Source organism: Lipotes vexillifer, unplaced genomic scaffold (assembly GCF_000442215.2).
Source record: "Lipotes vexillifer unplaced genomic scaffold, Lipotes_vexillifer_v1.1 scaffold230, whole genome shotgun sequence".
Classification (NCBI taxonomy): domain Eukaryota; kingdom Metazoa; phylum Chordata; class Mammalia; order Artiodactyla; family Lipotidae; genus Lipotes; species Lipotes vexillifer.
In genome coordinates, this window is record NW_006775143.1 from 5352978 (window position 1) to 5365192 (window position 12215).

At 55.1% G+C, this 12215-nt stretch overlaps 1 protein-coding gene across 4 annotated transcripts in view; it reads right to left on the reverse strand.

Moving 5' to 3' along the window:
- Positions 1–12215, reverse strand: part of RGS3 (regulator of G protein signaling 3) — a 132287-nt gene that overhangs the window by 85784 nt on the left and 34288 nt on the right. For all 4 annotated transcript variants that reach the window (XM_007449741.1, XM_007449739.1, XM_007449740.1 and 1 more), the window contains 5 exons: positions 8553–8634; positions 7685–7790; positions 6549–6900; positions 5606–5645; positions 257–453 (listed from right to left, as the gene is read on the reverse strand). In XM_007449741.1, coding sequence (XP_007449803.1) covers positions 257–453; positions 5606–5645; positions 6549–6900; positions 7685–7790; positions 8553–8634 — 777 coding nt within the window. The remainder of the gene's footprint in view (positions 1–256; positions 454–5605; positions 5646–6548; positions 6901–7684; positions 7791–8552; positions 8635–12215) is intronic.

Below are 12215 nucleotides of genomic sequence, written 5' to 3' on the forward strand. Positions count from 1 at the left end.
GGGAGGGGGAGGGGAGGGGGGAGGGAGGACCCGCTTGTCGCTGAGCTTCCCTGCCCCCACTCTCCTGTTCCTCCTCCTGGAAACCTCTGCTCTCTCAGTATAACCCCCGGAATCCTGAGCCCCTAAAGCTATTTGTCTTTCCCAAAAGGGAGTCCTCAGACCTGGAATGAGGTACCATCTCTGAGTCCCAGGGTGAAGGACCCTATTCTTTCTCACCTCCTCCAAAGGGAGCCCTTGGGGTTGGTCATCAGCTCACCTGAACAAAGATGGGGAACACCAGGACCTTGGGGGCCAGGGTGACGTAGGTGCCATAGCTTGAGTGTGGGGCGTGCGGCCTCATGACCGGGCAATTCTGGTAGTTCCCATGGCCCTTCATGGTCTGCACCGTCTTCATCAGCCGACATTTCTTCCCCAGGCCCGTGTAAGACTTCCCTTTACTGGGACTCCCTGATTCTGTGGAACAGAGATGGGGGACCGTGAGGCATTTCTACCCCCACTGCAGAGGCATGCCTCTGCAGAAACAGGGAACACAGTCTCAGTCCATTAACAGCCATTAACAACAGCAGCTACCATGCGCCAGGCCCTGAGCAAGGTGCTGAGAAGACAGGGAGACCTCAGAAGGAATCCCCTCACACTCTGTGAGAGATACTAACATGTAAACCAGCAAGGACGAGGACAGAACTGGGAACCGCCAACAATGATAAAGGCAGCATTCCTCATCTGGTGACCCAGGACCTGAATCAGACCTATCAGTTTGGCCTCGTACGTTTAAAAATCAGAAAATCTCTCAGATTCGAAAAATCGGAAGATCTGACCTCACCGGGCCCACAGTCCCACATCAAACAAGCAATCAGATGGAGCGTCCTCGGTGGCAGAGCATGTGTGGTCCCCCTTGTCCCCATCCCCACTGCTCCCTGCGCACATCCAACACTGCTGGCCCTTTTCATTGCCTCCCAGGTCCCTTGAACAAAGGGACTGGAAGTCATGTCTCTGCAGTGATAGCAGAGACAGCGGGCTTTCTCAGGATGTATGGGGGTCTGCCTTCTACTAGCCAAGGGAGCTGGAGCGGCCTGGCTCACTGAGTCAGTCTGGAATAAGGAGTGGCACCTGCCACTCCAGTTCCCGGGGAAGAGCACCCGTTCTGAGCCAGAGGGCTGCACCCAAATCCCACTCCTCTGCTCCCCAGCTTGGTGACCACCAGAAACTCACTTCGCCCCTCAGAGTCTTGGTTTCCTCACTGCAATTATAGTACCAAGCTCATGGGGTTGCTGTGAGGATTAAATGAGACACTCCAAGTAAAGCCCCTAGAATAATGCCTGGGACCTGGTAAGTGCGCGATAAAAGTGAGCTGCTAACTTATTGTGGTTTTGTTGTTGTGATTTCTCCACTTGGGAAAGCGAGTTAATCAGATACTCCAGGGACTCTGGGAATCCTAGGCTTCATCGCAGCCAGGAGGTATTCCCCGGCTTGGCTATCAACTCACAAATTATTCTCATCAGAAAAGGGGGAGAGAGAGAGAAAGAGAGAGAGAGGAGAGAGAGAGAGAATGAATCACCCCCAGGGAAGAGAGCAGAGAGCTGCAGGGAGTCCCTCTATAAGGTGACACAGCAGGACACACACCCTCATACTGAACAAGGGGTGGCATACAGATCTTTATCATGTCTCATCCAATGGGCAAAAGAGCAAAACACAGAGTAGCTAAAAAGTCAGGAATTCTTGGACACAAGCAGGTAGGAGACAAACTCCAGGGCATTCAGACTCTGCACACACCTGGGCCCCCTCCGAGGGTCCCTGCTGTCAGGTGGGCAACTGATCAGCCCTCCCTGACCTGCATGCGCAGCCCACTGGGGCCCAGGTCTCCTTCCGCCACCCCCAGTCCTGGCAGCCTGGGGGTGAACAGGTGGCCTGACCCCAGCTACATCTCGGGGAAGCTCCCCACCAACGCGTGGTCCACAGCCTCAGGGGAAAAACTCAGCTCGGAAGGTTTCACACTTACCTCCTCTACCCACCCCATGCCCCTTCTCACCGAGCAGGGTGAGAAAAACAAGTCAACCCACACACACAAGTGACCACTGATCACAGCAGTATCTTGGGACAGCACTCGAACCATAATAACCTAAACCACTTCCTGCTTCTTCAGGGAGTCACTTAGAGAAGAGTAAAAAGAGCGTGAGCCCAGGACAGGGGTGGGGGGCAGATGCATGGAAGTACCTACCCAGCTCCTCGTCTGCTCTGGCCCCAGACGTCCGCCCCAGAGGGCTCTGTGCTGCCAGGCACTGGCCCCTTTGCTGAAAGAACCCATCCTGGCTCTCAAGCTCTGCACTGGATTTGAGTTGGACAAGACACCTGAACTTGAGCACTGGCCTCCTCAGAGACTGGCTGTGTAATAACCCTGACCAGGTTCCTTCCCCCTCTGAGCCAGAGTTTTCTGCACTGCAAAGCAGAGATAATACAGACTGCTGCCTTGCCTGCCCCAGGGCAGGTGAGGGCGCACACGAGAGACCCGATGGGAAAGGGTTTGGTGAATGGTACCAGGGTGTGAGGGCACGAGGATTATAAACCCAAGCCAACAAATAATCCACCCGTCAGGGCTGGCATTAGGACAGGGCTGCTGCGCCACAAACTGTACCATGAATGGGGATCAAAGGGTCAGTCTGGAACTAGACAGTCTAATTTAACAAAACCAAGCCTAGACCAGAGAAGGCAAAACCACACAGGACTGACAAGCAAGGCAAAGTGGACCAAACTTAACAAAGGGGGCTGTTTGCTAATGCCAAAATCTGGGCTTTTGCCCGCCCCCAGTCTGACCTTTAAAGGAATCCACTTCTTCCTTGCCCTAGCCCAGCTGCACAGGGCTGTCACAGAATCTTTGCCTTGGGCCTAGAGAGTCATGAATAAGCCACTTGACATACACCTTTGCCTTCAGGTGGGAAGCAGCCCCATTTTATAGACAAGGCAACTGAGGCCTGGAGTGACTGGGGGACTTGCCCAAGGTCATCTGGCCAGTAACTGGTACAAAGCGGAATCAACCCAACCTATGTGGCATGCCCTCGTGCCCCATCTCCACATACCCTGGATAGTGTGTAGCAAGTGGGCTTGATTTTCCAAAACTGATTTTTTGAAGTATCTTTTTTTAAAGACAGTCCAAGTTATAACCCGGCTACTGAGCTCTGTGAAGGCAAACTCCTTAACTTCCCACCTGCTACCGCTTACACCCTCTGGGCCAAACCCCCATATCACCCCTTAAACACCTGCTTCACTGACCAAACAGTAATTACTCGGCTTTGCTCTGGCTTCCGAGGTGAGCCCTGGCAGCCATCCGCCCCCCGGCCGTGGCGAATCTGAGGCTGGGCTGCGTTCTCAGGGCAAGGGACAATGCCAAGGGCACCCGCGGCCCTGGAGAACAAGCCGACGACAGGCAGGCAGGCACCCCAGGCCCCAGAAGGGCACCAGACCCCATTCTATTCAGGTTGGCTCAACCCACCCACCCTCCTGCAAGGAGGCCGAGCAGCCCAGCCAGAGGAGGAGACAGAAGTCGGCACCCTGGCGACAGCTTTAGCCTCTGGAGAACCCTGAGTGCGTTTAAGGGAAGATCTGTACCCTGAATTCCACCCCTTCCTCTGAACCTGTGGACCAGGAGCTAGGAATATTTGATCCCTGGTAAAGAGCAAAGATGACCTTGGACACCAAAATAATTATCATCGTGAAGAATAAATGAAGTCAGGGCTTCCCTGGTGGCGCAGTGGTTAGGAATCCACCTGCCAGTGCAGGGGACACGGGTTCGTGCCCCGGTCTGGGAAGATCCCACATGCTGCGGAGCAACTAGGCCTGTGAGCCACAACTACTGAGCCTGCGCGTCTGGAGCCTGTGCTCCACAACGGGAGAGGCCGCGACAGTGAGAGGCCCGCGTACCGCGATGAAGAGTGGCCCCCTCTCGCCGCAACTGGAGAAAGCCCTCGCACAGAAACGAAGACCCAACACAGCCAAAAATAAATATAAAATAAATAAATTAATTAAAAAAAAAGAATGAATGAAGTCAGGTCAAGTTCTTAATATAATGCATTCAAAAGTTACCACTGTTATTAACAGCAGCATCATTTCCTTGCTTGTCCCTCTCCCACAGCCTGCGTGACTCTGCCCTTCTTGGTTTACTAAGTACTGTACTCTCAGAGGGGAACCAAAATGTGGACACGAGTTGGGAGGACACCAAGAGGCATCTCTCGGCCAGGAAGGAACCACACCAGCCTGCCTCAACCCACACACCTCTCCAGCTCCCCTCCCCCATGAGCAGTCTGCAAATCTTGGAGGCAACCAGAGTCATTCCCCTTCAGTCAGTCACTCCAATAAAATTCTATTGAGTACCTGCTGTCTGTCAGACGCTGGGACCAGCATCAGACACATGGAGGTGAGCAGGCCTAGGCCCTGCCCTTAATGGGGTCACCATTTAGCAGTGACATCTCCACTCTAACCTGATGCGGCAACTAAAAGCTTTTTTAAAACTCAGTGTTGAATCACCATCAGACTTTTCTCCGGAAGGAACACAGATTCATTTCTAACAGACCAAGCCCTAACACCCAAATGCCCCAGCCTGGAGAGAATAAAGATGGCTTCCATCCGCAACTCTGAGCCTGATGGGAGCCCTTTTCCCTCCAAAGGGCACCTGCTCTAAGCAAGCATCGTCTTCATGCTACTGACACAGGGGGACAGCAAGGAAGCAAGTCTGCAAGTGGTTGGGAAAAGGCCATTCACAAAGAAAGAGGTCAAAGAAGGAAGGGCTCAAGCATATCCAAGGTCAGCACCATGGACCACCAGGCAAGGCTGGTCTCAACCTTCCAGATACCACCTGGACTCCAGCCAGCTAGACTCAGGCCAGCGCAGAGACGGCCTAAAGGAATGCCCAGCCAACTCCAGCAGCAACACTGATACCTCAGGTTTCCTGGGAGAAGGAACTGGTTTTGAGCCCAGCTTCTCGCCCTGGCCCTTAAAACATAAGGCCAGGATTTGAAGGACAAAGGAGAAAAATCCCTTCAAACAGCAGAGACATCTGTGCACTTCACAGACAGCTAACTTCTGTGTAACATCACTCAGTAAACAGGCTGCTACTCAAAACCATTATCTCCTTCAATCCTCCCAACACCCTCTGAAGTGGGAATTATCAGCTCTGTTTTATAGATAAAGAAACAGGCTCAGTTGCTCAAACTCACACAACTCCAATTTGGAACCTCCCAGCTCCAAATTCCGTGCCTCCCTCCCGAGCTGGCCTGACCACAGTGCCTAGAGCACCTTACATATATTGGTTGCTCAGTAACGTTGGTTGAATCTCAGCTGAATGCCTGAGTCCTGAACACCGTCTGTTAGACTGCTCTGGGAAGATGCCCTCTCTTCCTCCTCAGTTCAGGGTCCAAGGAAGAAAGACACTGGTTCAGTGAGGGAGAAAAAGATCCCAAGAGGAGACAGAGTGTGTGTCAAAATGGTGGTGGTGGGGGGGATCTTGACTCTGTTGCGAAGGTCTCCCAACTCAGAGGAGTGGGGGGGGCCCGGCCTCGCAGCTAACCTTGCCATCTCTCCGGGGCTCAGAGGGCACAGCAGCAGAGGAGAGACTCACCTTCGGGGATGGCATCCTCCTGGTACACAGGCCGCAGCAGCTGCGAGGGAAAGACAGAGAACTGCCTCAGCCCCAGGAGCGGGGGCAGACCACCAGGCAGGCTGCTCAGCCCTGGCCTGGGGCTAGGAGGGGAGCATCTCAGGGCACGAGGGCAAAACAGCAGTCCCGCTAACGAGCTGAGAGGGGGGCCTGGAGGGATCACAGAATCTAGAATCCTCTAGAATGTTCAAGTTGAACGAGGCTTTAGCTGTTATCAAGTCTAACCCCTTGGCCAAGGCCCCAACTTCCTCGACAGCAGCTTGTTCCAAAGTGTGTTCTGTGGAACACTGGCACTTGGGACGCTAACAACTCCGCCACAACGGGTGCACCGTCAGGGGAGTTTGAGAAATGCTCGGTTAGACGAGGGCAAGCCAGCTTCTTCACTGCAGACGCCCCCCGAGCCTCAAATAGGCTAATATGCATTGGGAACCTCCCAGAAGAGGAAGAGAGTATAAGGTGCTTCTCAAACTCATTTGACTTCAGGAAACTTTCTTCCCAGAGTATCTCCTGGGACCGATATTTTGGGGCACACACGCTGACATCCCATTACGCCATCTTACAGCTCCTATGACGGGCTCGCTGCCTACCACGCAGCCCATTCCGCTGCGGATAAGTGCAGACTGGCAGAAAGCTCTTCCTTCTTTTGAGGTGAAATCCTCTACTGTGTGACCTCCCCTGGGCCTGGATCTGTGCCCTGAGGCCACAAAGACCCACCTGCTGTCTCTGCCCAGGACAGCCCTACAGGACAGCCCTATAGAGGCTGGAGCTAACACATAGCCCACTTCCCTGCTCCCCACTCCAAGCCCCTGGCAGGCTCCTCACAACACAATTTTGAGTCTTTGCATCTTCCTGGCCTCACTCAGGGACCCATGCCCTTCACCTCCCCTGAACCAGCTGTCCATACCTGGCTCCCAGGGTTCAGCGGGGCCAGGATGATGTAGTTGGGGTCGGCGGGGGCAGTGGCACGAGACAGTGCAGGCAGGGTGTGCTGGCCCCCGCGCTTGGTCACCTCAGTGTAGCGCTCCCAGCCACCGAGCAGCAGCCCATCGGAGCTGTCACACACCAGGTGACAGCTGTGGCGCTGCTCTGGCCGTGCCTGGGCCCCGTGGGTGCAGTTCTTCTCCCGCTTGTTGGGGGGCGACTGGAGGTCATGGGTCGACTTGCAGGACGCCCGCCGCAGGACCCCGCCATCTGGCCCCGGCTTGACCTGGGGGACCATGCGCCACACAAGCAGGATGATCTCGCTGGGGCAGCTCCTGGAAGTTGGAGGAGGCGGAGAGTCACAAAGGGAAGTTGAGTCTGGGGGAGACCAAAGTCAGCCACGGTAGGGGCCTGCGGGGGCAGAGAGGAAGAGAGGGGAAGAGGGCAGGGAAGCCCCAGTGCCAGAGCAGGAAGGGATGCAAAGGCCATCTAAAGTACAGACAGCAAAGGGGTCCCTTAGGTCGACTCTAGTTGACTGGCAGAGGCTGGGAAGGACACTGAGGCCAAGGCCAAGTAAACAAGAAAGCAGACCAAACTCAACTAGTGATGTGCCTCCTGGACACAAAGTATTATCAAGGAGGAGCAGGCAAGCCACGGCCTGTGTACAACCCCTCATCCGGTCATTCTAGAAGCAAACCTAAAATGGGCCACAAGGGCTTTAACCCAGAGGGCCGAAATTTAGGGGACCCCAAAATTTAAAGAGTAACTGTTTAATTGTGCAATTGAAAATGTTCGCAACATCTACGCATCCTTAGGAAACCAAGGGCTTAGCTCTGAGGTAGCAGAACTAATGAGGTAAAGTAGAGAGCGACCCCCTGGAGCTGCACCACGAACCACAGGGTCTGTTTGAGGGCTTCTTCCCCACTGTCTGCTCTGGGATCCAAAATTGCTCAGAGCCTGAACCTTCCAATTTCAGGCCAAGAAACTGATTCCCCAAGGAGCAAAGTGAATTGCTCACGGCTGGGAAGGAGGGACGGGCGAGGCGTATGCCCAGGTCTGGGGAGGGGAGGGGAGGTGCGCCCCAGCCCGAGGCCCCAGGCTGCCTGCCGCCCCTGTCACCGGATCTCGTGTGCCAGCTCCACGCATTTCCAGTGCTCCACGGGCCTCTCGTTCAGCTGCAGCACCGTGTCCAGCTGCTGCAGCCCTGCCCGCTCTGCCGGGCCCCCTGCAGGGACAAAGAAAAGCCACTCAAGGGTTCCTGAAGCCCACAACCCCCTCAAAAGCCCCGGGGTCCTTTGCTTCCACAGTGACCTTGGACAAGGACCGCTCCCCTCTGTTTCTTCACCTGTCAATGAGGGGCCAACCTCGGGGGCTCTCGGGGACCCTGAAGGGAGGCTCCCCTTTGCCCTCACTTCCTCCCTGCCCGCATACCCAGTACTGGCTGACCTCTCTCTGCTGTCCACCTCCCCGCCAGGCCCCCCTTCCTCCCCAGGGCCTCCCACCCCTTGAGAACCCTTCCTTGCTGCCAGGCTCACAGGCAATGGGGGCACCCAGATAACCATGTCCCAGCTTCTCCATTTTGGATGCTCACTCTGTGACTAGAAGTCTTTTTTTTGTGAAAAATAGGGAGGGAATGACTATTTTTAAGTGCTAATCAGGCTGGAATAGGATAAAATACTGCTTCCAAATCGAGTTCATAAATGACTCTCATTTTCCCATGCAGCCATTACTGAAAATATAGGTTTAGTTCCTGTTTGAAATGATTGGGAAACAAAATATAAAAATCTATTTTCATTTTTATTAAAAACAACAAAAAAAAGAGTAGGTGTATTTTCATAGACCTCACTTTCATCTGTGGTCATTTAAAAATATTATTCTTCTCATTTTGAAAAACCAGGACACTTTGCTCCAGTTTAGGGCTCCCCTTTCAGTTCCAACATCTTGTTTGCAAAGCCTCGGGCTGGCATCACCCGAGACACTCACTCACCGGAATCCACGGCCTGAACTCGGACCGGAGAGTCGCAGCAGATGGTGAAGCCGAAGCCGTCCTTCCCCCTCGGGATGGTAATCTAGGACACAGCCCTGCCCAGTTACTCCCAGAAGCCATGAGGCTGCTGCCTCTGCTCCAAGGTCGTGAAGAACACAGTCCCCACCCCAGAGCCACCTTCCTCTCCAAGGTTGCTGGAGCCAAGAAGGAGGCTGGCCAGCCCCTCGCTGTCCCTATCTTGGCCCAGGCATCTTGAGCACTGGGTTGTGGGCCAAGCAGGAAGGCTGGGAGCTCAGGAGGTAAGCCAGGCCCATATGGAAGGGCCCAGACCTAGCCTTGGAAGGCTGAATCTCGCCTTCCTCAGCCCTGGCAGACATGTGGCCTAGCCCTTTACCCAAGGGCCCACTGCACTGCACGTCTCTGTCTCACCTGTGACCCACTGCCTGCTCGGTCCCTTCCTCCTTTCCCCAGGGGTTCATGGAGCATCGGCCCAAGGCTGGCCCCATGCTGAGGGCCCAGAGACAAAGCTGGCCTGTTGGCTGCCCTCCCAGAGCACAGGGGAGGGAAGACAGGGATGCACACACTCACCACCTCAGGCCAAGGGGCAGGGGACACGTGCTAGGGGTCTCAGGGCCGTCCACTGCCAGGGCCTCAAGGTATCAGTGAGGGCTCCCGGGTGAGGGGGCAAGTGAGGGCACAGATAGGCTTCCTGGCTGAACCTGAACTAGCCAATGACCTCACTGTGCCTGCTGCAGCCTGTGTGCGTGGCAGGTGCACAACCCCTACTTTCAGAAGTCCCCTGAAAGGGCCCTGCCACCTGGATGCTCTTTTCAAAGCAACATGCAATTATTGAGCTCCTACTGCATGCCAGGCTCTGCTGAGGTACCAGATCATGAGGCCTTGGTCTCTGGCTCCCAGAGGAGCATGAGGGTACACTGATCTCTAGAAAGCAAAGCAGGTCATGTTAAGCATTACAGCAAAATGTGAGGATGGTGCTGGGAAGAGTCCTTTGTGCTTTGACTTTAGATGACAGGCCTGGAGCATGGCAGGAACCAGCAAGCGCTCCGCTAGTGAGGACAGCGCTGCAGCCTCCCACCAGCAGCGGAAAGCTGGCAGGGGGCGGCGTGGTCTGCTAGCTCAGTTCAGTTCTATTGCTGCATGCCCTCTCTGTGCACCCCCAGTTAGGCTTTGGGAGGTGTGCAGAAAGCCCAGCCCCTGACCACTTAAAGAGCAATTCCAGGCTGCTCAGCGCAGGCGTATGAGAGCAACAGACTAAGGCAGATGAAGTCAGAAAAGGGGTCTGGCGCCCTGGATGTGGCGTGGGCCCCGGTGCAGCATGGGTTAGGGCACCCCAGGCAGGCTGAGGAAGAAGCCAGCTCAGCAGCCCTGAAAGAGGTCAAGGGCCACCGCCTCGTTAGGAGACTGCTGTCTCCTTCCTTTAGGGGTTACCTCTTCCAGGCTGGGTGCCCGGCATTCACCTGCCAGCTGTCCCAAAGGCCAGGCATGGGAAAGGGGAGGGCCGGGGAGCCCGGGGTGACCCAGGCCCTTGGATGCTGCTGGGGAGGCCCCTGAGGCTCTGCTTCCCACCAGCCCTGGGCCTGGATTCAAAGCGAGTTTGTAAAACAGGAAATCTGACAGACAAGGGGAAGGGGTGGGGGGGGCAGGAAAATACCCTGTTCCCATAAGAATTCTGGGAAAACACACAGCTAAGACAGGAAGAGAAAAAAAATGGAAAGAAAGAAAGAAAAACAAACTCTGGAGTGAGCGCGGAAAGCCCAGACTGAGGCCAAGGGACGATGACAGGAGCCCGGTCCACTCCATGCAACCAGCAGGGATTTCAGGGACCTCACAGCCCACCCTCAACCCAGGCAGAAGCTGGGATGCCAGCATCTTGCTAGCACTTCCCCAGTCCTACACCACCAAGAGCCACGGCCCCTCCTGCCTGGGGTGCGGCTCTGGAAAACCAGTCCCAGCACCCAGGGCTAACAGTTTGGGGACTGGCCCCAAAGCTGAATCTGGAGAGAAGGAGGGTGCTCCAGAAAACAGCCTGTTCCCCGCATCCAGGTGGAACTGTGGACAGGAGACCCCTCTGCCTTCCTGGGCACCAGGCTAAGCAGAGCCAGTCCAGACAACAGTCCAGGCCAGCTGGGGGCTGGGAAGAGGGGAAGAGGAGACGGTGTTGGGAAGCAAGCCCCTCTCCTGCTCAGTGTGAGGGGGTAGGACTGCATAAAGGAAGCAGAATTATGCTCTGTCCATCGTGACCACAACCATGTTGAGAGGACAATGTCCAAAGAACCTGATCATCACTGCAGCCCTGAGGGAATGCAGGGCTAGTTTCAGTATGCCCATTTTACAGAGAAGGAAACTGAGGCCTGAAGCAAGTAAGCTCTCAGCCCTCCTCTCTGACCTCAGGCCTCAGGGTCAGGAGGCAAGGGAAGCAGCCCTGCCCTATCTCTGGGACCTCAGCAACTGCTGGCAGAGGCCATCCTTCCTGGGGTGCTTCTTGCTCTTTCCCGTCCAGTGCAGGAACTGCTACTGCTCTCAGATCTCACCCATGCCAGCATCTCACTTCTGCCCTCCTGCCTGATTTCTGACCCTCTGTCATGCCTAGACTTCAATCTCAATCCCCAAATGCCACAGTTATTGAACCCCCTGCACCAGGCACTTCATACATATTCCATTTACTTTCACAGCATCGTCACATTATCACCCTATTCCACTGACAGGAAGACTGAGGCTCAGGGAGGTAAACTGCCATGCACAAGAGTCAGACCTCAAGAAGGGCAGAGCTGGATGTGAGCCCGGGTCCAGCACAAAGCTGGTGCTCTCAACCCCGCACTACTTTCTAGCAGGGGATCCATCTTGAACTTGGTCCCAGAGCCCCAGGCCCGGACCGCACTCATGCCTGGTCCTACTCTGACTGCCAGAGTGTCCCGGTCCTCAGGCCTGTAGTCCCAAGTGACCGAGGACTACTCAACCTCCCATCCAGTGCCCTCTGTGCCTCACCACCCCGCCATCCAGTTGCCAGTGTCGCAGGGGCTGCTCTGCAGGCTCCAGGAGGGTGGTAGGGCCCTGAGAGCTGGGGACTGAAGAGAGAACACACATGTCCCACTCACGGTGCAGGAGGCCCCTCTGAGCATTTCCCTGAGACCTAAGTCTGCCAGTTTGAAGGAGTTCAGGACCCAGATTCCAGGCTGGTCATTAAAACACAGAGGGACTTTTCCATACTTTTAAAATCAGAACCATTCCAGAGTCCCATCAGCTTGGACATTCCCCAAATCTGGACATCACTTGCCTTCACCCTGTCTGACACCATGCCCTTTTTATAAGAAAAAAAAAAAAATGTCCCTCACAGTTCCAGAAGAGTCTTGGGGGCTAAGGGATCATCACTCCCACTCTGCCCCACATCCTGAGACTGGAGGCTGAGGGCCAAGCCCTCTCTGTGAAGTTGGGCTCTGGAGCCAGAGGACTCCGGACCCACTTCAAGGCATCACAGCCACCCGGGAGGAAAATCATGTGTGCGCACATATACGCAGACACATCCTACCTCGCTCACAAGCACACACCAACACACGCTAGAACACAATCACACCTACACAACACAGGACAGGCACTGCCGTGCCATCAGAAGTAGGGAAAGTTAGAAAAAAGACACAAATCCAG